Below are 27,655 nucleotides of genomic sequence, written 5' to 3'. Positions count from 1 at the left end.
AATCAGTGTCACCTCCACTTTTTGTGCAGACCTGGGGTGTTTCCCAATGACCAGTCACGAGAGGCCTTTGTTTTGTCCTACTTGAGCGGTAGTGCAGCAGACTGGTCGGTGCCATTTATCAGCCGGGATGATCCACTGTTACACGATTTCGAGGGACTTCAGCAGGAGCTGGAAAAACTCTTCGCCCGCCGCTCCCATGGACAGGCCTTGGGCAACTAACTTTTGTCCCTCCGCCAAGGAAACCAGGATCTGTTGGCATACATAGCAACCTATCATAGGCTGGTGGTTGAAGCAGAGTGGCCAGAGGACAAACGACCACCTTGTTCCACCGGGGCTTGTGAGGGGAGTTAAAGGATATACTGGCCCAAGTAGTGAACCCATCCAAGAACTGTGCCGAGTTCATTAATCTGGTGGTACAACTCGACCATCGGTGCAAGATCGGAGAATAGACCGAAGCAAACCAGATGGCTGTCCTATGTTCGTGCACCCCAAAGAGCATGCCCGGCGGGGATCAGAAAGTACTGTTGAACCAATGCAACTAGGAGGGGTTAGGCCTCCTTTAACCAAAGCAGAACGCGATAAGAGGAGAGAACAGCACTTATGCCTGTACTGCGGAAAGGCAGGCCATTTCCTTAAGGAGTGCCCAGTTAAACCACCAAGAAGAACCGTAGGAACCACAGACAAGGAGAAACCAAGTGAGGAGGCAGAAAACTACCAAGCCTGGAAATTGTAGGGGTCCAATTGTCGAGCAAAGAAATCCAACTACAGACTTCCCATTTTGCTTTACCCGTGATCCTCATTACCCATCAACAGCGATCAAAGATCCATTCGTTAGAAGCTTACATTGATAGCGGGGCCGTATCTACGCACTCACCGAACCCGAGAACCAACATCTGAAGACATATCTGATGCAATACCTGGCCAAAGGTTTCATCCGTCCCTCAAAGTCATCGGCAGCGTCTCCCTTATTCTTCGTAACGAAGAAGGAAGGAGAATTGAGGACTTGCATCGACTACCGTGCATTGAACCAAGTCACCGTCAAGAACCGCTACCCCCTACCTCTGATCCCAGAACTGCTAGACCAAGTCAAGGAAGCCCAAATCTACACCAAATTGGACCTTAGAGGTACCTACCATCCTGTGCGCATTAAAGAAGGGGACGAGTGGAAAACAGCGTTCCGCACCAAATACAGCTTATATGAATACCAAGTAATGCGGTTCGGCCTGTGCAATGCCCCAGCCACATTCAAATACTTCATGAACGATGTTCTAAGAGATCTGATTGATGTCTGCACCTCAGCCTACATCGATGACATCCTGATGTATTCGGCTTCTGAGCAAGATCATGTCAGGCATGTAACGGCCGTCCTTACTAAGCTCCGTCAACATCATCTCTACGCCAAGCTTGAGAAATGCTCATTCCATGTTACAGAAGTAGAGTTCCTAGGTTTTATCCTCACTCCAAAAGGAATACGAATGGATGTGCACAAGGTCGATGCCGTCCTCAATTGGCCAGCTCGAAGCACATTTAAGGGAGTCCAGAGCATGCTAGGTTTTGCGAACTTTTACCGTCGTTTCATCCCAGGGTTCCCGCAAATAGTACACCCGATCACTTCGCTATTAAGGAAGTGCAACAAAACATTTCAATGGACAGAGGAGGCCGAAAAAGCCTTTCAAGAACTCAAGGCAAAATTCACCACTGATCCAATCTTACGACATCCACGCCCGGACCTTCCATATGTGGTGGAGACTAAAGCTTCCAGTATGGCGATGGGTGCTGTATTATCGCGAAGGGACCCACACACCGGCCAGCTACACCCTGTGGCTTTCTGGTCACGAAAGTTCTCACCACCTGAGCTCAACTATGCCATCACCGATAAGGAGATGCTGGCCATCAAGGCAGCCTTCAAGGCCTGGCAACACTATCTGTTGGGAGCCAGACACACTATCACTGTGATAACGGACCACCAAAATCTACAATACCTGAAGAGTGCAAAGGGTCAATCCTCTCGACAACTGCGCCGGGCCCTTTTCTTCGCGGAGTACGACTTTGTGATCACGTACCCACCAGGAGTCAAAAATGGCAAGGCTGATGCCCTTTCACGCATAGGCACAGGCGGTGTATATACCTCCTGACCCCGTGGCCATCATTCCGGGGGACAGACTCTTAGGCATTACAACTACTATAACTCAAGACGAGTTGCTGTATGAAGTCCTGCAAGTATTAACTCAGGAGCAACTACGAGAGTGGGGTTCAAGAGGAGAACACTATAGCGTTAGGGACCAACTGCCTTACTACAGGAATAGGCTATTCGTGCCTATAAAAGAACTTAAAGAACAAGTAATCTCGGAGTACCACGACTCCCTCATGGAAGGCCACCCGGGAATTGCCAAAACCCTGGCCAAGGTGAAACGAAGTTACTGGTGGCCAACGTGGCGCAAAGATGTCATTCAATTCATCATTTCCTGTGGTATCTGTGCTCAGAATAAATCATCAAAGCAAAGACCCGCTGGACTCCTGCAACAATTAGACATTCCGCCGGCCCCATGGCACACGTTATCACTTGATTTCATCACCGACCTACCCTCCTGTCAAGGCTATAACACTATCCTAGTGATCGTGGACCTGTTCTCCAAGATGGCCCATTTCTTCCTGTTCAAAGGTCTACCAAACCCATCTGGTCTCGCTAGAACCTTCCTTGAACACGTGGTATGGCTGCACGGGTTCCCATAAGTCTTGGTTTCGGATCGAGGTGCCCAATTTGTGTCTAACTTCTGGAGGAAGTGTTGCTTGATGGCCCAAATAGACATTCGATTATCCGCTAGCCATCACCCCCAAACAGACGGTCAAATGGAGAGGGCGAACCAAACTCTCGAGCAATACTTGAACTGCATGCTTCACCAAGTGGAAGGGAGTTGGAAGGATCTATTGTGGATTGCTGAGTATGCCTATAACAATTCACTACATAACAGTACCGGGCAAACTCCATTATATACTGTCTATGGCAGACACCCACGCACGTCAGAACTGGACATCCCTACAACCCTGGAAATGCCAGCCATCACGAACCTACACGTGACCATTTCACAAGCCTTCACGAGAGCCAAAGAACATTTGCGTCAAGACAAGGCTCGCCAGAAGAAATACGCAGACCAGCATCGTGAAAAAGCCCACAGCTACCAAATAGGGGACATTGTGTGGCTAGCCCTAAGCATGTACCTCTAAAGGGAACCCGGACATTCTGCCCACGATTTTTAGGGCCGTTCCCCGTCGAATCCATCATAAACCCAGCCGCGGTAAAGCTGACGTTGCCAACCCACATGCGGATACATCCGGTGTTTCATGTATCCCTCTTGAAACCAGTTCAGCCGGGAACCCGCGTAACTACCCCACCAGGGCCTGTGAAAATTCATGGAGAACTGGAATTAGAAGTGAAAGACATACTAGATTCCAAGTATGTTAGAATGAAACTGGAAAGGATATGGTCCGCAGGACAGAACATGGGAGCCCAGTGATTACATTCATGCTCCACGTCTGATTCAGCGTTTCCACCAAGAGCACCCCACCAAACCGGGACCAGACAGAAAGGACCACCCTGAGAGTGGCCTTAGGGGGGAGTGCTGTCATGACCATAACCCCTGGCCTGGGAACTCGGGCTCTCTGGCCCTTACCACAGTATTCCTGCAAGGCCCCAAGGGCCCAATCATAGCCCTCTCGGCTGTCCTGGAGCCAGTCCTGGCGCCTTTGACGCCAGGCTCATATGGCAGGTGGAGTTTCCATTGGGGAATGGACTAACATGGCTACCCCCACAAGGATCGACGTGGAACTGCATCATGCAGTCTAGCATCCAGGGCGTGGTCCACCTTGGAGGCACCTGGGATACCTGCTGGGTATTTAAGCCATGCCCGAGCTGAGGCACGCGCTTCGCGTTGTTCTGCACTTGCAGCATGACATTCACCAAGACCTGCTCACAGCATCCTTGGCCTGCATCTTCACGGAGAAGAAGAACACCATTATTCCTCCTTACCTGATCCGCATCTAGCTCCTCGTTCGCTGCAGACACATTTGTTTAAAAACTAAACACTTACCTCAAGAGTGGAATCACAGCCAGCCTGGACTCCAGGGCCCACGCCAGTGAAGTAACTCTGCTGAAAGATGCCCAGCATGACGCGCCCCTGCACAGAATGGCAGGACAGAGAGCACACCTTATCGAAATACAAGGTGAGGGAGGCTCTAAGGGGGTCGCAAGGAGAACACTTGGGTGGCGGGTCCCGAGAGGAGGTGATTGTAGCTAAAACTGAACGCCTGTCTTCCAGAATAGACCCACGGCAGTGCGAGTCCCCGGGGAGGTGAATCCATCCCAGAAGCGCTCCAGACCAGTTGGGTGGCGTTCCTGTGGATACAAGGTGAGCGTTACACATGCTAGGTCTGTACAACTCTGCTTGGCCTACCGATGTGACACAATCTCTGGCTGTGTCCCCCATCTTGTGGTATGTTCCTGTGCCTGCTGACTGGCACCCACTTGACCCCTGTTCAGGTTCTCAGATAAGAATACCTCACCTTCATATGTGATGTGTCACATCTCACTGGCCGTACCTGGACCCTGGGCAAAGACTAACATCACTGCCACTCAGCCTTATCAGCTTGCTGATTTCTGTCAGCCAATCACGTCACTGCATGGCTCTTGCCCTAATCATGGCTATGGTCTAGTCTGCCCATGATACTTGCATGGTCAGCATTTATGGGGAAACAAAGTCAGTTTCGTCAGCTGTTTGCTGTATCCCTCTTGGGCCAGTTGCTTTCACAAGCCTGCCACAGGCTCAGGTTTCCTAGTCAACCCTACACTCTTGGGTTGTAACCGAGTCCTCTGACTCAAGTCCTCATTGAGCAAATTTGTTTTGTTACCTTGGTGGGATGCTGCTCCCATGTAGCCACTCTGTTGTTCTATCTTGGTCTTTCTGCAATGGCCCTGATGCTTTCTGGGCCCATATTGACAAGGCCCTTACATTCCTGTAGCATCTGTTCTTTGTTTGCAACCTAGGAAAGGCCCTACTGGTTCTGCCACCTACTACACAGTATTCTTTCTGGCCTTTGTCCTTCCTGGCTTGCACACAGAATTTTCTTCACTTGGGACCTCCCTGCCCCCTTCCTTCTCCTTCTCTCTGACCCTCCTTAGTCTCCAGCCTACACCTGCCTCTGGTTAAGTCTGCCTTCCTCCTATCTTCTCTCTTCCAAACTCCTCAGGGTTAACTTTAATTTGCCTTCCAACTCCTCTGTCCTTGCTATAGACCACCCTCTCCTTCATCATTCTGCTTTACTGGTCCTTAATGATTTTTCCTTCAGTCATACCCTCTTTTCTATCTCCCTTCTCAACCAGCATCCTTTCCCTGTATCCTCCACTCTACAGATCTTTCCCTCCTTCACTAGCAAACTACCTTACCAATCTTCCTTACCTCGTCTCGTTCCTCCAGCGTAGGTATCCCAGCACTCCAGCTTCCCCTCACCATGGCTAAAAAATGGCTAAAAAAAGACAGCATCTTTTACACTATGGGTAATACAGTGACTGGTGTGATACATTATTTGGTTGGCTGGCCTGTTTTTGCCCATCTTTGATTAGCCCAGAGTCCTTTTGTCCACCTTCTTCCCAGGGTGAGCAACTTCACCCCCCTCTTAACTCTGGTGTGACCAGGGCTTTCTGCAGGTGCTGCTCATTTTTTCGCCTGTTTAAGATCAGGCACAAGGGTTGTAGCAGATTCCTGCAATGCTTGTGTATATGTATGGGAGCTGTTCTTTCTACAGCTCACACTGTTTAAGAAGCAGAAGTATTTCACTGCAGGAGCTAGTGTGATATTATGGCGACTTGCTTGGGTCCCCTTTTTCGGACATCCCATCTGAGAAAAATGAGCCTCCCTTGGTGCTTTGGCTTCCAATATGACTGTAAAATCCAGGATCCACTCTGTGTTTTTGGTCCTTGGGAAAGTAGTATTGTGGGAGATGTTTTTTTTTCCAAATGTCCTCCTTTAGATTTCGATGGGGTTGGGGATTTATGGTCAAGACTCAGCCTCCCAACTTTGTTCAAAGTAGCCCCTTGTCCCAAAACAGGTGTTTCTTTGCAACCAATGGGGTGGATTTTGTCAGGCCCTCGCAGGGTTGGGAAAAGGTCCCTTTAACTCTCCTCCCAGACCCTAGGCAGTCGTGAGGATTCAGGGTTCCACTCAATGTAATCCTCCATGAACCTCCCAGATATCCTTTCCTCCTACCATCGCCCTAATCCAACTCACATATCATGTTCCCCTACAGTTACTTTCTCTAATATGCAGCTATTGTACAAGGTACGCTCATATGGGATTAACTCAGCTGCCCATGTAGGCCTGGGACATTTGCAATACATCTAACGGACATTGCCCTACAATGACTGGACTGAAATAGCACTGTGCTATCTCTGTGTGGTTCAGAGGCCATGCATGTGTAATCCCATGTATGGATTTTCCTTACTTGGATAATGCATTATGCATGGCCTGTGTTTGATAGTATGTGTATATGGCAGCACACTCACCTACTGGGATGTCAAGTCTTGTGAGGTACAAGATCCATGTACCTGGAACAAAGGGTCCATTAAAGTGTCTTTTATGGATTCACATAATGCCCACTCTGTGCCCACATACCTGACAGTCCTGACAATCAAAGAGATAGATGCCATGTGTGCCCACATATCTGACAGTCCTGACAATCAAAGAGATAGATGCCATGGACAAGCAGGTGTTTACCTTGGGCTCAATGACATTTGGGATGGTGAATGTGGCAAGGTATTTGTGGCAATATCAGTACGCCTTGTAACAGGCGGTTTAAAAGGCCACTGATCATATATCCCTTGAGAGTCACAAGGCAATTAGCCAGGTGTTCTCAGAAAGCATTGAGGCATGAAAGCACATCCTTTAGGCAGACCTGGGCATTGTAGATTCAGTGGCCAGGAGGATGGTGAAGTCAGCACGTTTCACATGCCATGGCCTGCTTAGGTTTTCTGTATTTTGACAGATTTCCAAGCAAACATTATAGAAATGCCCTTCTAAGGGAACACGATTTTTTTGGACAAAGTTGACCACACCTTTAAAGAAATGTAAGGAGTTAAGACAGATAACCATGTTTTTGAGTCTGCCACCCCAAAGGCAATTTTATTTTAGGGCTGAGCAGTATAGGCCAGTGACAGTCACACCTCAGAAGTGGTGTTTAAGCAAATGGCTGCAATAGTGTGGGATATATTGACCCACTCAACGGCATTGCCCCACATCACTAAGCTGCATTTGGGCAGGAAACAGCAACCTGGCTGCGCTGGCGCCTGTGTACACCAGGACCTCAAAACTGTGTTTTGGCTGCAAAAAACTACACCATCCTGCCTAGCAACTAAAGGGAAAACTGAACAAGGGGGCACACTGAAAAAGTATGCCAGTGCATTCTGAAACCTATAAATGGAATCAAGTGAAAAGGAAAGCCTGCCATTGCTGCAAAACCCAAAATTCCTCTTCAAAATGAAACATTGTCACCCTTTAAAACACATGGGCTAGATTTCAGAAAAAACAGTCATTCCAGTTGCCAGCCATGAAACTTCCCCAAGGAAGGGAGATACACCATAAATCCAGGACACGTAAGTGAAAATTGCCAGCTTGAAAAACTTTGAATGAGACAGGACAAAGAAAGTTCACACGCTCGTCAGACATTCGCCTGTGCTCCAGGCTGGGACAATAGCAGTCCGCGGACACTCACCTGTCAAGTGTGAAGGAGCAATATAACCTTCAATTAAACTTGAAACCCCCACTTTGCCTTGAAGGAAATGACAGTTGGTTGCAGTTGAAGTTAAAGAAAAAAATGACCCAAATTTTGGTGCCAAAGACTATTTCGGAAATAAACTTTAAAGACTTTCTCTCTGTGCAGCAAGAATTAGTACAAATGTAAAAAGTTAGCAGTTTCAAATCTAATTTATGGGCTTTCTTTTCTAACTTGGTAGAACTCATTGCTGCATGGGGAACAGAAGTTACAAAATATGACAGATTCCAAGAAAAGTATTAATGTATTAAAAGTATTAAAAGTATTAATGTTTCAAACAGTCCTGACAATCAAAGAGATAGATGCCATGTGTGCCCACATACCTGACAGTCCTGACAATCAAAGAGATAGATGCCATGGACAAGCAGGTGTTTACCTTGGGCTCAATGACATTTGGGATGGTGAATGTGGCAAGGTATTTGTGGCAATATCAGTACGCCCTGTAACAGGCGGTTTAAAAGGCCACTGATCATATATCCCTTGAGAGTCACAAGGCAATTAGCCAGGTGTTCTCAGAAAGCTTTGAGGCATGAAAGCACATCCTTTAGGCAGACCTGGGCATTGTAGATTCAGTGGCCAGGAGGATGGTGAAGTCAGCACGTTTCACATGCCATGGCCTGCTTAGGTTTTCTGTATTTTGACAGATTTCCAAGCAAACATTATAGAAATGCCCTTCTAAGGGAACACGATTTTTTGGGACAAAGTTGACCACACCTTTAAAGAAATGTAAGGAGTTAAGACAGATAACCATGTTTTTGAGTCTGCCACCCCAAAGGCAATTTTATTTTAGGGCTGAGCAGTATAGGCCAGTGACAGTCACACCTCAGAAGTGGTGTTTAAGCAAATGGCTGCCATAGTGTGGGATATATTGACCCACTCAATGGCATTGCCCCACATCACTAAGCTGCATTTGCGCAGGAAACAGCAACCTGGCTGCGCTGGCGCCTGTGTACACCAGGACCTCAAAACTGTGTTTTGGCTGCAAAAAACTACACCATCCTGCCTAGCAACTAAAGGGAAAACTGAACAAGGGGGCACACTGAAAAAGTATGCCAGTGCATTCTGAAACCTATAAATGGAATCAAGTGAAAAGGAAAGCCTGCCATTGCTGCAAAACCCAAAATTCCTCTTCAAAATGAAACATTGTCACCCTTTAAAACACATGGGCTAGATTTCAGAAAAAACAGTCATTCCAGTTGCCAGCCATGAAACTTCCCCAAGGAAGGGAGATACACCATAAATCCAGGACACGTAAGTGAAAATTGCCAGCTTGAAAAACTTTGAATGAGACAGGACAAAGAAAGTTCACACGCTCGTCAGACATTCGCCTGTGCTCCAGGCTGGGACAATAGCAGTCCGCGGACACTCACCTGTCAAGTGTGAAGGAGCAATATAACCTTCAATTAAACTTGAAACCCCCACTTTGCCTTGAAGGAAATGACAGTTGGTTGCAGTTGAAGTTAAAGAAAAAAATGACCCAAATTTTGGTGCCAAAGACTATTTCGGAAATAAACTTTAAAGACTTTCTCTCTGTGCAGCAAGAATTAGTACAAATGTAAAAAGTTAGCAGTTTCAAATCTAATTTATGGGCTTTCTTTTCTAACTTGGTAGAACTCATTGCTGCATGGGGAACAGAAGTTACAAAATATGACAGATTCCAAGAAAAGTATTAATGTATTAAAAGTATTAAAAGTATTAATGTTTCAAACAGTCCTGACAATCAAAGAGATAGATGCCATGTGTGCCCACATACCTGACAGTCCTGACAATCAAAGAGATAGATGCCATGGACAAGCAGGTGTTTACCTTGGGCTCAATGACATTTGGGATGGTGAATGTGGCAAGGTATTTGTGGCAATATCAGTACGCCCTGTAACAGGCGGTTTAAAAGGCCACTGATCATATATCCCTTGAGAGTCACAAGGCAATTAGCCAGGTGTTCTCAGAAAGCTTTGAGGCATGAAAGCACATCCTTTAGGCAGACCTGGGCATTGTAGATTCAGTGGCCAGGAGGATGGTGAAGTCAGCACGTTTCACATGCCATGGCCTGCTTAGGTTTTCTGTATTTTGACAGATTTCCAAGCAAACATTATAGAAATGCCCTTCTAAGGGAACACGATTTTTTGGGACAAAGTTGACCACACCTTTAAAGAAATGTAAGGAGTTAAGACAGATAACCATGTTTTTGAGTCTGCCACCCCAAAGGCAATTTTATTTTAGGGCTGAGCAGTATAGGCCAGTGACAGTCACACCTCAGAAGTGGTGTTTAAGCAAATGGCTGCCATAGTGTGGGATATATTGACCCACTCAATGGCATTGCCCCACATCACTAAGCTGCATTTGCGCAGGAAACAGCAACCTGGCTGCGCTGGCGCCTGTGTACACCAGGACCTCAAAACTGTGTTTTGGCTGCAAAAAACTACACCATCCTGCCTAGCAACTAAAGGGAAAACTGAACAAGGGGGCACACTGAAAAAGTATGCCAGTGCATTCTGAAACCTATAAATGGAATCAAGTGAAAAGGAAAGCCTGCCATTGCTGCAAAACCCAAAATTCCTCTTCAAAATGAAACATTGTCACCCTTTAAAACACATGGGCTAGATTTCAGAAAAAACAGTCATTCCAGTTGCCAGCCATGAAACTTCCCCAAGGAAGGGAGATACACCATAAATCCAGGACACGTAAGTGAAAATTGCCAGCTTGAAAAACTTTGAATGAGACAGGACAAAGAAAGTTCACACGCTCGTCAGACATTCGCCTGTGCTCCAGGCTGGGACAATAGCAGTCCTCGGACACTCACCTGTCAAGTGTGAAGGAGCAATATAACCTTCAATTAAACTTGAAACCCCCACTTTGCCTTGAAGGAAATGACAGTTGGTTGCAGTTGAAGTTAAAGAAAAAAATGACCCAAATGTTGGTGCCAAAGACTATTTCGGAAATAAACTTTAAAGACTTTCTCTCTGTGCAGCAAGAATTAGTACAAACGTAAAAAGTTAGCAGTTTCAAATCTAATTTATGGGCTTTCTTTTCTAACTTGGTAGAACTCATTGCTGCATGGGGAACAGAAGTTACAAAATATGACAGATTCCAAGAAAAGTATTAATGTATTAAAAGTATTAAAAGTATTAATGTTTCAAACAGTCCTGACAATCAAAGAGATAGATGCCATGTGTGCCCACATACCTGACAGTCCTGACAATCAAAGAGATAGATGCCATGGACAAGCAGGTGTTTACCTTGGGCTCAATGACATTTGGGATGGTGAATGTGGCAAGGTATTTGTGGCAATATCAGTACGCCTTGTAACAGGCGGTTTAAAAGGCCACTGATCATATATCCCTTGAGAGTCACAAGGCAATTAGCCAGGTGTTCTCAGAAAGCTTTGAGGCATGAAAGCACATCCTTTAGGCAGACCTGGGCATTGTAGATTCAGTGGCCAGGAGGATGGTGAAGTCAGCACGTTTCACATGCCATGGCCTGCTTAGGTTTTCTGTATTTTGACAGATTTCCAAGCAAACATTATAGAAATGCCCTTCTAAGGGAACACGATTTTTTGGGACAAAGTTGACCACACCTTTAAAGAAATGTAAGGAGTTAAGACAGATAACCATGTTTTTGAGTCTGCCACCCCAAAGGCAATTTTATTTTAGGGCTGAGCAGTATAGGCCAGTGACAGTCACACCTCAGAAGTGGTGTTTAAGCAAATGGCTGCAATAGTGTGGGATATATTGACCCACTCAACGGCATTGCCCCACATCACTAAGCTGCATTTGGGCAGGAAACAGCAACCTGGCTGCGCTGGCGCCTGTGTACACCAGGACCTCAAAACTGTGTTTTGGCTGCAAAAAACTACACCATCCTGCCTAGCAACTAAAGGGAAAACTGAACAAGGGGGCACACTGAAAAAGTATGCCAGTGCATTCTGAAACCTATAAATGGAATCAAGTGAAAAGGAAAGCCTGCCATTGCTGCAAAACCCAAAATTCCTCTTCAAAATGAAACATTGTCACCCTTTAAAACACATGGGCTAGATTTCAGAAAAAACAGTCATTCCAGTTGCCAGCCATGAAACTTCCCCAAGGAAGGGAGATACACCATAAATCCAGGACACGTAAGTGAAAATTGCCAGCTTGAAAAACTTTGAATGAGACAGGACAAAGAAAGTTCACACGCTCGTCAGACATTCGCCTGTGCTCCAGGCTGGGACAATAGCAGTCCGCGGACACTCACCTGTCAAGTGTGAAGGAGCAATATAACCTTCAATTAAACTTGAAACCCCCACTTTGCCTTGAAGGAAATGACAGTTGGTTGCAGTTGAAGTTAAAGAAAAAAATGACCCAAATTTTGGTGCCAAAGACTATTTCGGAAATAAACTTTAAAGACTTTCTCTCTGTGCAGCAAGAATTAGTACAAATGTAAAAAGTTAGCAGTTTCAAATCTAATTTATGGGCTTTCTTTTCTAACTTGGTAGAACTCATTGCTGCATGGGGAACAGAAGTTACAAAATATGACAGATTCCAAGAAAAGTATTAATGTATTAAAAGTATTAAAAGTATTAATGTTTCAAACAGTCCTGACAATCAAAGAGATAGATGCCATGTGTGCCCACATACCTGACAGTCCTGACAATCAAAGAGATAGATGCCATGGACAAGCAGGTGTTTACCTTGGGCTCAATGACATTTGGGATGGTGAATGTGGCAAGGTATTTGTGGCAATATCAGTACGCCCTGTAACAGGCGGTTTAAAAGGCCACTGATCATATATCCCTTGAGAGTCACAAGGCAATTAGCCAGGTGTTCTCAGAAAGCTTTGAGGCATGAAAGCACATCCTTTAGGCAGACCTGGGCATTGTAGATTCAGTGGCCAGGAGGATGGTGAAGTCAGCACGTTTCACATGCCATGGCCTGCTTAGGTTTTCTGTATTTTGACAGATTTCCAAGCAAACATTATAGAAATGCCCTTCTAAGGGAACACGATTTTTTGGGACAAAGTTGACCACACCTTTAAAGAAATGTAAGGAGTTAAGACAGATAACCATGTTTTTGAGTCTGCCACCCCAAAGGCAATTTTATTTTAGGGCTGAGCAGTATAGGCCAGTGACAGTCACACCTCAGAAGTGGTGTTTAAGCAAATGGCTGCCATAGTGTGGGATATATTGACCCACTCAATGGCATTGCCCCACATCACTAAGCTGCATTTGCGCAGGAAACAGCAACCTGGCTGCGCTGGCGCCTGTGTACACCAGGACCTCAAAACTGTGTTTTGGCTGCAAAAAACTACACCATCCTGCCTAGCAACTAAAGGGAAAACTGAACAAGGGGGCACACTGAAAAAGTATGCCAGTGCATTCTGAAACCTATAAATGGAATCAAGTGAAAAGGAAAGCCTGCCATTGCTGCAAAACCCAAAATTCCTCTTCAAAATGAAACATTGTCACCCTTTAAAACACATGGGCTAGATTTCAGAAAAAACAGTCATTCCAGTTGCCAGCCATGAAACTTCCCCAAGGAAGGGAGATACACCATAAATCCAGGACACGTAAGTGAAAATTGCCAGCTTGAAAAACTTTGAATGAGACAGGACAAAGAAAGTTCACACGCTCGTCAGACATTCGCCTGTGCTCCAGGCTGGGACAATAGCAGTCCGCGGACACTCACCTGTCAAGTGTGAAGGAGCAATATAACCTTCAATTAAACTTGAAACCCCCACTTTGCCTTGAAGGAAATGACAGTTGGTTGCAGTTGAAGTTAAAGAAAAAAATGACCCAAATTTTGGTGCCAAAGACTATTTCGGAAATAAACTTTAAAGACTTTCTCTCTGTGCAGCAAGAATTAGTACAAATGTAAAAAGTTAGCAGTTTCAAATCTAATTTATGGGCTTTCTTTTCTAACTTGGTAGAACTCATTGCTGCATGGGGAACAGAAGTTACAAAATATGACAGATTCCAAGAAAAGTATTAATGTATTAAAAGTATTAAAAGTATTAATGTTTCAAACAGTCCTGACAATCAAAGAGATAGATGCCATGTGTGCCCACATACCTGACAGTCCTGACAATCAAAGAGATAGATGCCATGGACAAGCAGGTGTTTACCTTGGGCTCAATGACATTTGGGATGGTGAATGTGGCAAGGTATTTGTGGCAATATCAGTACGCCCTGTAACAGGCGGTTTAAAAGGCCACTGATCATATATCCCTTGAGAGTCACAAGGCAATTAGCCAGGTGTTCTCAGAAAGCTTTGAGGCATGAAAGCACATCCTTTAGGCAGACCTGGGCATTGTAGATTCAGTGGCCAGGAGGATGGTGAAGTCAGCACGTTTCACATGCCATGGCCTGCTTAGGTTTTCTGTATTTTGACAGATTTCCAAGCAAACATTATAGAAATGCCCTTCTAAGGGAACACGATTTTTTGGGACAAAGTTGACCACACCTTTAAAGAAATGTAAGGAGTTAAGACAGATAACCATGTTTTTGAGTCTGCCACCCCAAAGGCAATTTTATTTTAGGGCTGAGCAGTATAGGCCAGTGACAGTCACACCTCAGAAGTGGTGTTTAAGCAAATGGCTGCCATAGTGTGGGATATATTGACCCACTCAATGGCATTGCCCCACATCACTAAGCTGCATTTGCGCAGGAAACAGCAACCTGGCTGCGCTGGCGCCTGTGTACACCAGGACCTCAAAACTGTGTTTTGGCTGCAAAAAACTACACCATCCTGCCTAGCAACTAAAGGGAAAACTGAACAAGGGGGCACACTGAAAAAGTATGCCAGTGCATTCTGAAACCTATAAATGGAATCAAGTGAAAAGGAAAGCCTGCCATTGCTGCAAAACCCAAAATTCCTCTTCAAAATGAAACATTGTCACCCTTTAAAACACATGGGCTAGATTTCAGAAAAAACAGTCATTCCAGTTGCCAGCCATGAAACTTCCCCAAGGAAGGGAGATACACCATAAATCCAGGACACGTAAGTGAAAATTGCCAGCTTGAAAAACTTTGAATGAGACAGGACAAAGAAAGTTCACACGCTCGTCAGACATTCGCCTGTGCTCCAGGCTGGGACAATAGCAGTCCTCGGACACTCACCTGTCAAGTGTGAAGGAGCAATATAACCTTCAATTAAACTTGAAACCCCCACTTTGCCTTGAAGGAAATGACAGTTGGTTGCAGTTGAAGTTAAAGAAAAAAATGACCCAAATGTTGGTGCCAAAGACTATTTCGGAAATAAACTTTAAAGACTTTCTCTCTGTGCAGCAAGAATTAGTACAAACGTAAAAAGTTAGCAGTTTCAAATCTAATTTATGGGCTTTCTTTTCTAACTTGGTAGAACTCATTGCTGCATGGGGAACAGAAGTTACAAAATATGACAGATTCCAAGAAAAGTATTAATGTATTAAAAGTATTAAAAGTATTAATGTTTCAAACAGTCCTGACAATCAAAGAGATAGATGCCATGTGTGCCCACATACCTGACAGTCCTGACAATCAAAGAGATAGATGCCATGGACAAGCAGGTGTTTACCTTGGGCTCAATGACATTTGGGATGGTGAATGTGGCAAGGTATTTGTGGCAATATCAGTACGCCTTGTAACAGGCGGTTTAAAAGGCCACTGATCATATATCCCTTGAGAGTCACAAGGCAATTAGCCAGGTGTTCTCAGAAAGCTTTGAGGCATGAAAGCACATCCTTTAGGCAGACCTGGGCATTGTAGATTCAGTGGCCAGGAGGATGGTGAAGTCAGCACGTTTCACATGCCATGGCCTGCTTAGGTTTTCTGTATTTTGACAGATTTCCAAGCAAACATTATAGAAATGCCCTTCTAAGGGAACACGATTTTTTGGGACAAAGTTGACCACACCTTTAAAGAAATGTAAGGAGTTAAGACAGATAACCATGTTTTTGAGTCTGCCACCCCAAAGGCAATTTTATTTTAGGGCTGAGCAGTATAGGCCAGTGACAGTCACACCTCAGAAGTGGTGTTTAAGCAAATGGCTGCCATAGTGTGGGATATATTGACCCACTCAACAGCATTGCCCCACATCACTAAGCTGCATTTGCGCAGGAAACAGCAACCTGGCTGCGCTGGCGCCTGTGTACACCAGGACCTCAAAACTGTGTTTTGGCTGCAAAAAACTACACCATCCTGCCTAGCAACTAAAGGGAAAACTGAACAAGGGGGCACACTGAAAAAGTATGCCAGTGCATTCTGAAACCTATAAATGGAATCAAGTGAAAAGGAAAGCCTGCCATTGCTGCAAAACCCAAAATTCCTCTTCAAAATGAAACATTGTCACCCTTTAAAACACATGGGCTAGATTTCAGAAAAAACAGTCATTCCAGTTGCCAGCCATGAAACTTCCCCAAGGAAGGGAGATACACCATAAATCCAGGACACGTAAGTGAAAATTGCCAGCTTGAAAAACTTTGAATGAGACAGGACAAAGAAAGTTCACACGCTCGTCAGACATTCGCCTGTGCTCCAGGCTGGGACAATAGCAGTCCTCGGACACTCACCTGTCAAGTGTGAAGGAGCAATATAACCTTCAATTAAACTTGAAACCCCCACTTTGCCTTGAAGGAAATGACAGTTGGTTGCAGTTGAAGTTAAAGAAAAAAATGACCCAAATGTTGGTGCCAAAGACTATTTCGGAAATAAACTTTAAAGACTTTCTCTCTGTGCAGCAAGAATTAGTACAAACGTAAAAAGTTAGCAGTTTCAAATCTAATTTATGGGCTTTCTTTTCTAACTTGGTAGAACTCATTGCTGCATGGGGAACAGAAGTTACAAAATATGACAGATTCCAAGAAAAGTATTAATGTATTAAAAGTATTAAAAGTATTAATGTTTCAAACAGTCCTGACAATCAAAGAGATAGATGCCATGTGTGCCCACATACCTGACAGTCCTGACAATCAAAGAGATAGATGCCATGGACAAGCAGGTGTTTACCTTGGGCTCAATGACATTTGGGATGGTGAATGTGGCAAGGTATTTGTGGCAATATCAGTACGCCTTGTAACAGGCGGTTTAAAAGGCCACTGATCATATATCCCTTGAGAGTCACAAGGCAATTAGCCAGGTGTTCTCAGAAAGCTTTGAGGCATGAAAGCACATCCTTTAGGCAGACCTGGGCATTGTAGATTCAGTGGCCAGGAGGATGGTGAAGTCAGCACGTTTCACATGCCATGGCCTGCTTAGGTTTTCTGTATTTTGACAGATTTCCAAGCAAACATTATAGAAATGCCCTTCTAAGGGAACACGATTTTTTGGGACAAAGTTGACCACACCTTTAAAGAAATGTAAGGAGTTAAGACAGATAACCATGTTTTTGAGTCTGCCACCCCAAAGGCAATTTTATTTTAGGGCTGAGCAGTATAGGCCAGTGACAGTCACACCTCAGAAGTGGTGTTTAAGCAAATGGCTGCCATAGTGTGGGATATATTGACCCACTCAATGGCATTGCCCCACATCACTAAGCTGCATTTGCGCAGGAAACAGCAACCTGGCTGCGCTGGCGCCTGTGTACACCAGGACCTCAAAACTGTGTTTTGGCTGCAAAAAACTACACCATCCTGCCTAGCAACTAAAGGGAAAACTGAACAAGGGGGCACACTGAAAAAGTATGCCAGTGCATTCTGAAACCTATAAATGGAATCAAGTGAAAAGGAAAGCCTGCCATTGCTGCAAAACCCAAAATTCCTCTTCAAAATGAAACATTGTCACCCTTTAAAACACATGGGCTAGATTTCAGAAAAAACAGTCATTCCAGTTGCCAGCCATGAAACTTCCCCAAGGAAGGGAGATACACCATAAATCCAGGACACGTAAGTGAAAATTGCCAGCTTGAAAAACTTTGAATGAGACAGGACAAAGAAAGTTCACACGCTCGTCAGACATTCGCCTGTGCTCCAGGCTGGGACAATAGCAGTCCTCGGACACTCACCTGTCAAGTGTGAAGGAGCAATATAACCTTCAATTAAACTTGAAACCCCCACTTTGCCTTGAAGGAAATGACAGTTGGTTGCAGTTGAAGTTAAAGAAAAAAATGACCCAAATGTTGGTGCCAAAGACTATTTCGGAAATAAACTTTAAAGACTTTCTCTCTGTGCAGCAAGAATTAGTACAAACGTAAAAAGTTAGCAGTTTCAAATCTAATTTATGGGCTTTCTTTTCTAACTTGGTAGAACTCATTGCTGCATGGGGAACAGAAGTTACAAAATATGACAGATTCCAAGAAAAGTATTAATGTATTAAAAGTATTAAAAGTATTAATGTTTCAAACAGTCCTGACAATCAAAGAGATAGATGCCATGTGTGCCCACATACCTGACAGTCCTGACAATCAAAGAGATAGATGCCATGGACAAGCAGGTGTTTACCTTGGGCTCAATGACATTTGGGATGGTGAATGTGGCAAGGTATTTGTGGCAATATCAGTACGCCTTGTAACAGGCGGTTTAAAAGGCCACTGATCATATATCCCTTGAGAGTCACAAGGCAATTAGCCAGGTGTTCTCAGAAAGCTTTGAGGCATGAAAGCACATCCTTTAGGCAGACCTGGGCATTGTAGATTCAGTGGCCAGGAGGATGGTGAAGTCAGCACGTTTCACATGCCATGGCCTGCTTAGGTTTTCTGTATTTTGACAGATTTCCAAGCAAACATTATAGAAATGCCCTTCTAAGGGAACACGATTTTTTGGGACAAAGTTGACCACACCTTTAAAGAAATGTAAGGAGTTAAGACAGATAACCATGTTTTTGAGTCTGCCACCCCAAAGGCAATTTTATTTTAGGGCTGAGCAGTATAGGCCAGTGACAGTCACACCTCAGAAGTGGTGTTTAAGCAAATGGCTGCCATAGTGTGGGATATATTGACCCACTCAACAGCATTGCCCCACATCACTAAGCTGCATTTGCGCAGGAAACAGCAACCTGGCTGCGCTGGCGCCTGTGTACACCAGGACCTCAAAACTGTGTTTTGGCTGCAAAAAACTACACCATCCTGCCTAGCAACTAAAGGGAAAACTGAACAAGGGGGCACACTGAAAAAGTATGCCAGTGCATTCTGAAACCTATAAATGGAATCAAGTGAAAAGGAAAGCCTGCCATTGCTGCAAAACCCAAAATTCCTCTTCAAAATGAAACATTGTCACCCTTTAAAACACATGGGCTAGATTTCAGAAAAAACAGTCATTCCAGTTGCCAGCCATGAAACTTCCCCAAGGAAGGGAGATACACCATAAATCCAGGACACGTAAGTGAAAATTGCCAGCTTGAAAAACTTTGAATGAGACAGGACAAAGAAAGTTCACACGCTCGTCAGACATTCGCCTGTGCTCCAGGCTGGGACAATAGCAGTCCTCGGACACTCACCTGTCAAGTGTGAAGGAGCAATATAACCTTCAATTAAACTTGAAACCCCCACTTTGCCTTGAAGGAAATGACAGTTGGTTGCAGTTGAAGTTAAAGAAAAAAATGACCCAAATTTTGGTGCCAAAGACTATTTCGGAAATAAACTTTAAAGACTTTCTCTCTGTGCAGCAAGAATTAGTACAAATGTAAAAAGTTAGCAGTTTCAAATCTAATTTATGGGCTTTCTTTTCTAACTTGGTAGAACTCATTGCTGCATGGGGAACAGAAGTTACAAAATATGACAGATTCCAAGAAAAGTATTAATGTATTAAAAGTATTAAAAGTATTAATGTTTCAAACAGTCCTGACAATCAAAGAGATAGATGCCATGGACAAGCAGGTGTTTACCTTGGGCTCAATGACATTTGGGATGGTGAATGTGGCAAGGTATTTGTGGCAATATCAGTACGCCTTGTAACAGGCGGTTTAAAAGGCCACTGATCATATATCCCTTGAGAGTCACAAGGCAATTAGCCAGGTGTTCTCAGAAAGCTTTGAGGCATGAAAGCACATCCTTTAGGCAGACCTGGGCATTGTAGATTCAGTGGCCAGGAGGATGGTGAAGTCAGCACGTTTCACATGCAATTAAACTTGAAACCCCCACTTTGCCTTGAAGGAAATGACAGTTGGTTGCAGTTGAAGTTAAAGAAAAAAATGACCCAAATTTTGGTGCCAAAGACTATTTCGGAAATAAACTTTAAAGACTTTCTCTCTGTGCAGCAAGAATTAGTACAAATGTAAAAAGTTAGCAGTTTCAAATCTAATTTATGGGCTTTCTTTTCTAACTTGGTAGAACTCATTGCTGCATGGGGAACAGAAGTTACAAAATATGACAGATTCCAAGAAAAGTATTAATGTTTCAAACATAAAATTGTGTACATACATCCATGGGGATAATGCGCATCTGTGTACAAAGTTATGGAATTTTAGCCCAAATCTTTCATGTTTAAAATTACCAAAATGTATCAGAAAGGCAAAACAAGGTCCCACAGACGAGAGGATTGGACTGATCTGTGCTGCACATAATATGTAACCTGTGTGTATAGTTTGCCAAGAGATTACAAGTGTATAAATGTATGCTTTTGGCAAAATCGGATTTTAAGTAAAGTAAATGTGGGAGTTTTTGGACATTGTAAAACTCACCTCATAAACCTGACATCATTCCCTTAGAAATCCAACCAACTGAGAGTGAGGTGAAGACTAGCACCCTTGTCCAATCCCTTTGTTAGGGGTGTGTTTAGCCTGCCCCAGTCACATACTTGGATGATGTCACTAGGCATTATAAATAAGGGTCCCTGACAAGACTCTAGACACACACTCTTCCTGATTTCCTGTGCTGCGTTCCTGTACCCATCATCTTTCAGATTCAGACTCCAACTACAAGGCCAAGCATTGCTGATCCTACCCCAGGGTCCACTGCAAAACCCAAGCAGTACTGATCCCATTCCCAGTAAGGCCTCCAATATAATAACCCACTAAATCTCCCATTAACAAGGAGAAAACGGTGGTATTTTGGCATCCTGATCCAGCTTGGCTTGGCTTGCCACCACTCACTGCATGTTGCTGCCATCCTGCTACCCTGATGACTTGTATTATCCAGTGACCAGAACTGCCAGTCCAGAAGAACTATCTTTTGGTATCCAGTCCCTGCCCAGCTGATCCAGTCCCGCTGATTTTGTCCGACTGTCCTTTGTTAGACCAGATCCGTGTGGTGACCAGAACGCTGACTGTCCAAAATCCAAAAACTAAAAAGTGGACTGTATCAATTGCCACCCCACCTAAACCCATAGCCTATCTTGTCTTTGTTCCCATGCCACTCTCTAAGTCACCCTATCCTTATCCTGATACCTTGCTCAAACTGTCAAAATCATTCTTGCCACCCTGCCATTGTTTTCAAGTGCTAGCGCCATCTCTCTAATAATTTGTCTTGTAAATCCTAAACTTTTAATCCTATTTCGAGTGATCGGACTGGTTCTGCCAGGGCGGGCGCTGAGGTGCTAGGGTTGAATTTGCGAATCAACCCTGGAGCTTACTGTGTCCCTCTTTGGTAGCCTAGCCTGAATGCTCTAGTGTAGAGTAAACCTGTTCTTGTCAAAACTGATTTCCTTTCCTTTTTCAACGCTCTAGTTTACTCGAAACGCACCTTTCTAGATCTTGCATAACTCACTCAATTTACTAGCTAGAGACCTAATTTCACTTCCATATTGTAGCTATGATCTATAGCTACACCCCAACACAAACTCTCTAAATCAGTGTATTTCACCCGTTTTTATTAAAAACCGTATGGGTAATTTCAGGTGGGAATTGCAAAGTTTGCTAAATTTCCAACGGGTCATTTGCTGCAATCTGTTTTAAACCTGCCTCTCAATTTCGACTGTATGCTCTTGGTTATCCATTGCCTGTGATTGTTAATACTTGTACATTGTTGCTGTAGTGAGGAATAATATTTGTTTCAAGGTTTTTACACACATTCAGTAGTTTATACATCCATTTCCGAGTGTCATTTTTGGCATTGCCACGGTTTCAAATCCGTTTTGCTCTCTTATTTGGGGAGGGAAGGTCCGATTTCAATTCTGCTGTTTATGTTTATCCATTGAAAATTGATTATTTGTGGGTTGAGGGAACATTGCAGGGGTACATTCTAACTTTAGTACTATCTTTCCTAAACTCAAAAGTACTCCTATTTCCTGGTGTTTTGTAGATGTGTCAATTGAAGGTTAAACTAAGTGCATTGCTTACATTCCTATTGTTCTAATCACCCCATTGGTGATTGCTGCTCCATATTTAAAATTGTGTTCTTTTGAATTCAAAATAAATAAATAAACATTATATTTTACCAACCAGCCTGGTTCATGGTCCATTGTGACCCAGGGTATTTGAAATGGGGGTGTGATATGAGTGGTGTACCATCTCAATATTGAATCTAACATAAAACATAAGCATTTCAATTGCGCGCTGCATACTAGGCCGAGACTAAGGTGTGTGTCGCCTGATTGAAATCCTTAACAATAGAGAGGCAATGCCTTCATTTGGCAGCAGAGACTGCTACCCAGTGCTGATTCTCTAGGGAAAGCTACCTTGGAAAAGCTACTTTAATGTGTCCTCAAGACATGAAACATCAGTGGGTGGCAGACTGCAGGATTTTTTGGACAGTGGAGAAATGTGACCATAGACCAGTGTGTCCAGCATATTGCAGAAAGGGATTAAAGTCTTCTTTTCCTGGCATTTCCTCCAGATTGCCTACCACAACAGCACCAACAGAATCTGTACTGGACAGAGATTCTCCTAGAGGTGGAGCAAATGGTACGTAAAGGAACCATAGAAAAGGTGCAGAAAAAGAGCTCCTTATCTGCTTTACTAGAGATATTTTCTAATGCCGAAATAGGAACTGGGAATATCAAGGCCAGTTCTAGATCTAAGAAGCCCAAAAATATGTATGCAAAAAGATAAGATGGAGACTCTTGTCTGCCAGGTAGTGAGTGAATGCTGTCTCTGGTCCTCCAGAATGCTCATTTTTATATGTTGATATTACCAGCGGGCCGCTGTGATTCATCAACGTGGAGCGGCATTGGCAAATCAAAGTCTTGCTCTTCAAACCAACATCAGCTAAGAGAGACTTCACCAAAGTGATGGATTGCATAGCAGCCTCCTTGGTGCCAACTTGTGTCTGGCAGGTGACCAAGCATACCCTTTCCTCGAGGATTCATTGGTGAAGTCGTCAAGTAAGTGTTGGGGTGGGATGAGCACTTCTGAAGATCATATGCCTGTTGCACAAACTGCGGTTTCTCTAAAGGTAAAGAGGTCACCCTTCCAATCATGTGGCTACACGTCATAGATGCAGTACTAGACATAAAACAAATGAAGGCATTCTCATCTTTCAAGTGGTTTTAGGTAGTCAGGGTTATGTTTTCCAGTGTCCATCTGCACGTGGGGATAGGGCGGTCATGCTTGTATCCCAGATGGTCTTGAGACTGCTTGACTCGATGGAGCTCCTGTATTCTTCTGGTTCCAAACGGTAGGCTTTGCATGAACATTTTACAGTGGGAGCAGAGGTTTAGATTGTCCCAGCTGATGGGCCACTGAGCATTACATTAGCTCAGGATTAGAGATGATGGGACAAAGAGGAGAACATAATGGTGGGCAAGTCTTTTGATATCCCCAGTCTTTTAGGAGCAGGTCACCATGGGTGCATCCTTGACATGTTGCAGTGTGCATCTCAACAACTTGCTAGTAGAGAAGTCATCAGGGAGAAAGGGAAGCCTTCATTTCACTTTGAGATGAGAGCAGTGTGCCTTCCCTTGAAAGCTGTTTGATGTTTAAAGAAAAAAAAGAGGGACGACCCTAACAGAAAACACACCTGCAATACAAGTGTTTGTTGTGGACTCCCTAAACTGTGCAGGGAAGCTCGTACACCCTGGATGTGACTGATCACCACAGGAACTTCAGTACAGGCTTTCCATCTGGTAGGGGTGAGCAATGTGAGTGTGGACACACTCATTAGGCTGTATCTGGTGCCTCGCAAATTGTCTTTATGTCCGAATGTAGGGGGCCATGCTTTTGAGAAGTGCGACATCCACAGGCGGGTCTTTTTGTGACCTATACCAATCAGAAATGCCTGCCATTCTGCTCCAGAGAAATTCCCAGGATGGGAGGTGTGGTCAGGCTAATGTATGCATGCCCTCTAGTTCCCCTGCTGCAATTGGTTCTCATGAAGTTCATACAATACATTAGGATGATGCTCCATGTGGCCCTGAGATGGTCATTTAGGGTGAGGTATGTAGGGCAGCACAATTGGAGTCAGAGAGAATGCTTGAGGATGCTTGTGTTCCCAAACCTGCTTACTCAGGATGTGGGCAAAATGTATCATCTCCGCACCTGTGCAGCCTACACTTTCATACTTTGCTTTTAACACGTGAGGTTCGAGGTTCAAGCACAGGAAAGTTGAACTACTGCAGAGGACTGTTTTTTTGCAGATGGTGTGATCTTCAGCAGATCAGCCAATTCTGTTCAGTGATGGCTATCGTGCTGGATTTTTCACTTTCTCTAGTGAAGGACAAGTTGCATGTTTCCATGGTCAGAGGATACCTGACTGCTTTATCCATGTTCAGGCAGGGGGCTGAACAGGATTCATTTTTCGAGACCCCTACTGTAATTACAAGTGCAGTGGGACCTGAATTTGAAAGGCTGATGATCCTACTTTTTGAGATGATGCACAGCTCCAAGTTTCAGACTCTGAAAATGGCCTTTTTGGTGGCCATAACATCAGCCAGAGTCAACTAGTTCCAGGCTCTGTCACTTGACAGGCCTTACATAGTATTTACAAAGGACAAGGTGACACTTTGAGTGTATCCATCTTTTCGACTTAAAGTGATTAGCGAACTCCAATTCAACCAGTCCTTCTTTCTTTCCCCAGCTGCATCCTTCCAATAAGGAAGAGTGGTTACACAGACCACACCATAGAGGGTCTCTGAGCCACATGTTTTATTAGATCAGATGTGTACAAAATGAACAGTCCCATGTTTGTGGCTTTTGGTCATGCATCTAGAGAGGTGGCTGTGAACAAACACACCATGTCCAGATGGATTGTTGTATGCATTGAGCTTTGATATGAGGACGAGTGTAAAAAAAATAACTACACGAGATTGTGGCTCATTCTACTTGGGGATGTGCAGCTACCACTGCCTTTCTCTGAAAGGTGTCAGTTCCACAGATTTGCAGTGCAACGTCTTTGTCGACTCAGCATACGTTTGTGAAAAACTACTGTTTAGTCTTTGATGCTAGGGCTGAAGCTCTGTCTGGGAGATCCATAGTACAGCATACCTATGTTATTCTCCTGGTGCATTCAATTCCCCATCTTCTTAAATTGCCAGGCATTCCTGGGGAAAACTTTAAAAAATAAGGAATCCGTAGAGGCGATAGTACTCACTAGATTAGAACTATAGGTTGCATACCTTGCGGATAGCGTTGGTTCAAATTGATACAATCTCCTCTGCACAATGTGCCTGGCATAAATTATCAGCGTCTTCAAACCCAAAATTAAGTGAAATTGGAGTAAATAGGGGAAGAGGAAAATGCTGCCTAATGGGTTGGGCCTGCAGGTTTAGTTTGGTTTATTGCTTTGAAGAGCACTAATTTCGCCTCAAAGAGGCATGTCGACACCAGACAGAATAGAGTAAAATCAAGCAGATGCCATAGACAAAAACCGGAATTTAATACAAAGTTAAGTCAAAAAAGTCCATGGAAGCAGCTAGAAAGAAAACTAGCAATGACCCTACACAAGGTGGTAAATCGAAAGGCCCAAGGTCCCTGGCGACAAACCATCTGAACAGATGGGTCTTCTTACAGAAGAAAAGCCCATGCTGAGCAAGAGGAGTGGGGAAAAACCTCCAAAGGATGAGGCAGACATCTGAGGAGTTAGGCAGTCAGTCACTGCACCCTGCTCCTAGTTTGGCGAGGCCCCCCTGTTTATCTGAAATTAGTAAAATGAATGTGTTCTTGAATATGCCTGAAACAACGCTGATTTGAGGATTCAGTACCATTTTGAGGAAATGTTAAATTATTGGGAATTACATCAAATATGAAATAAAAAGCAAAGAATGTGTTTCCCACAGAACTGGAACATCCTTGAATCACTGCAGAAAATAGACAATACTTGGTTTTCTGAATAAATGCACTGGAACTTGTGGGTGCGAGATTCTCTGTAGCCCTGTAGATCAAATAAGAGGTCATTATCTCAGGATAATGACCTGCACCAAGTTAAGGCCCAAGGCAAAGCGACAATGACCCCTCCCCAGATTTAAAAGGCTATTAGCACGTCGTGGTAATAGCAGTATATATTGTGGAGTTGTGGTGGTGAATAGGAAATGTTATTTTAATAGCAAGTACAATAGACACAATGTGCTAGTAAATTAAATGCGGTTTAAAACTGTAGTATTGAAATATTAAGGTTTCCTTAAGAATTATAAAGTTGGTTAAACGAACTGTTTTAACATGAGCATGCATTAGGTGTAGTGTAAAAGTACAGTTTTTCTCCGTTAAAATTAAAGCATATTACTATATTTTAGCATTGTTCTGTTACATAGGACGTTGACTGCCATTTTGAAGAGACAGTGAAAATAGATCCTTCCAAAGATTTTAAAGACATCTTGCTATGAAATGGCATTTCCTGTCCTTGATTGCAGAGAAATGCTTTCTGCGGTTTCTCTGACTGCTTCTGAAGCCAGTATGTTTGGAATGCATTCAATACTAGCAGTTATTGACTGCTGTCAAGTATTCTCGTTAGCTGACAGGAGGTCAATAATGACATCCATCTGCTTATATAGGTGAAGGCCAGCACTGAATCAAACCATGGGCCAAAACCGGACACGTATACTGCAATTTGCCTATGATATCTGTACTCCAAAAGGATTTCATGTTAGAGTAAGCATGTCCTGATCTGCATGTGTGAGCAAAGAGTACTATGTTGTTGCCATATTGTACATGTTCTAACTGTGCAGGTGAATCTGCCTCTGGTATTGGGTGTGCTGTGCCCATTCCTCTTCTATGTGTGAGGGAAGCTGGTGTGGGTGGGGTGAGAGGGGAACGTGCACATTGCTGCCTGCACTATACTTTTAGTGTGCATACGGAAATTGGGAGGCTCATGTATCAGACTGAAGACTCAGTGAGCTTTTTCCAACCATCAGGATGCACCTCCTGTGACCCCAAAGGAACTCGATGGAACCGAACCAGCCAGAAAGACCCCAAAGGAGTCTTACAAGAAGCTTGATGTCTGCCAGGAGAAGCTTGTCTATCTGATGGAAATAGGAGCCAGCTCACTGGAAGAAGAGTGGCTTACAGATGAACATGCTGAGGTAGCTTTAGGATGGTTGTATGTATTCCTATTGCACTTATGGGCAAGATGACATGTTAAAGCTTTCTTTAGCATAACAAAAAGGTGTGTCATTAATGGCTGCAGGAACAGACTCCTAGTTTAATAATGTAAGACAGAGATATTCCTCCGGTCGCCCGCCACATGTTTTGGCGGACAACTCTCATGATCCCTGACTACCAAATATGATGGTTGGGGCTGATGGAATTAGTAGGCAAAAACATCTGGAGCGTCAGGTTTGCATAGGCAAAAGCAGGATGTTTGCAATGCTATAGACTAGGAGCTATGTGTTGAGAGTTGAAATCTCAGTTAACCGCTAATATTCTGACACATATATTGAATACATCATATACTTTACATGGGCACCAGTGTAGTTTATAGGGTCTCCTCCTCCTCAAAGCCCTCCTTTTCTAAAACAATTATGGGGACACTGACCTCCCCATTGGGTGCACAATGTGGATACTTTTTGTCTGGATCCAGATTGAGGCCAGGTTTGAACACTTCTTTCTTCCACATGTTTCGTATTTGCTGAACCTCCCCCTTAACAT

General features: G+C 44.0%; 1 protein-coding gene across 1 annotated transcript in view; it reads left to right on the top strand.

Annotated features, from left to right (window-relative positions):
• Positions 1–27,655, top strand: part of CCDC183 (coiled-coil domain containing 183) — an 893,120-nt gene that overhangs the window by 740,381 nt on the left and 125,084 nt on the right. Inside the window, exon 12 of the mRNA XM_069612154.1 lies at positions 26,923–27,090. Within this exon, the coding sequence (XP_069468255.1) occupies positions 26,923–27,090 (168 nt within the window). The remainder of the gene's footprint in view (positions 1–26,922; positions 27,091–27,655) is intronic.

This window comes from Ambystoma mexicanum, chromosome 8 (genome assembly GCF_040938575.1).
Source record: "Ambystoma mexicanum isolate Mex_15411 chromosome 8, UKY_AmexF1_1, whole genome shotgun sequence".
NCBI classification, from domain to species: Eukaryota; Metazoa; Chordata; class Amphibia; order Caudata; family Ambystomatidae; genus Ambystoma; species Ambystoma mexicanum.
The sequence above is the reverse complement of the archived record's forward strand: the minus strand, read 5'-3'. Positions and strand labels throughout refer to the sequence as shown.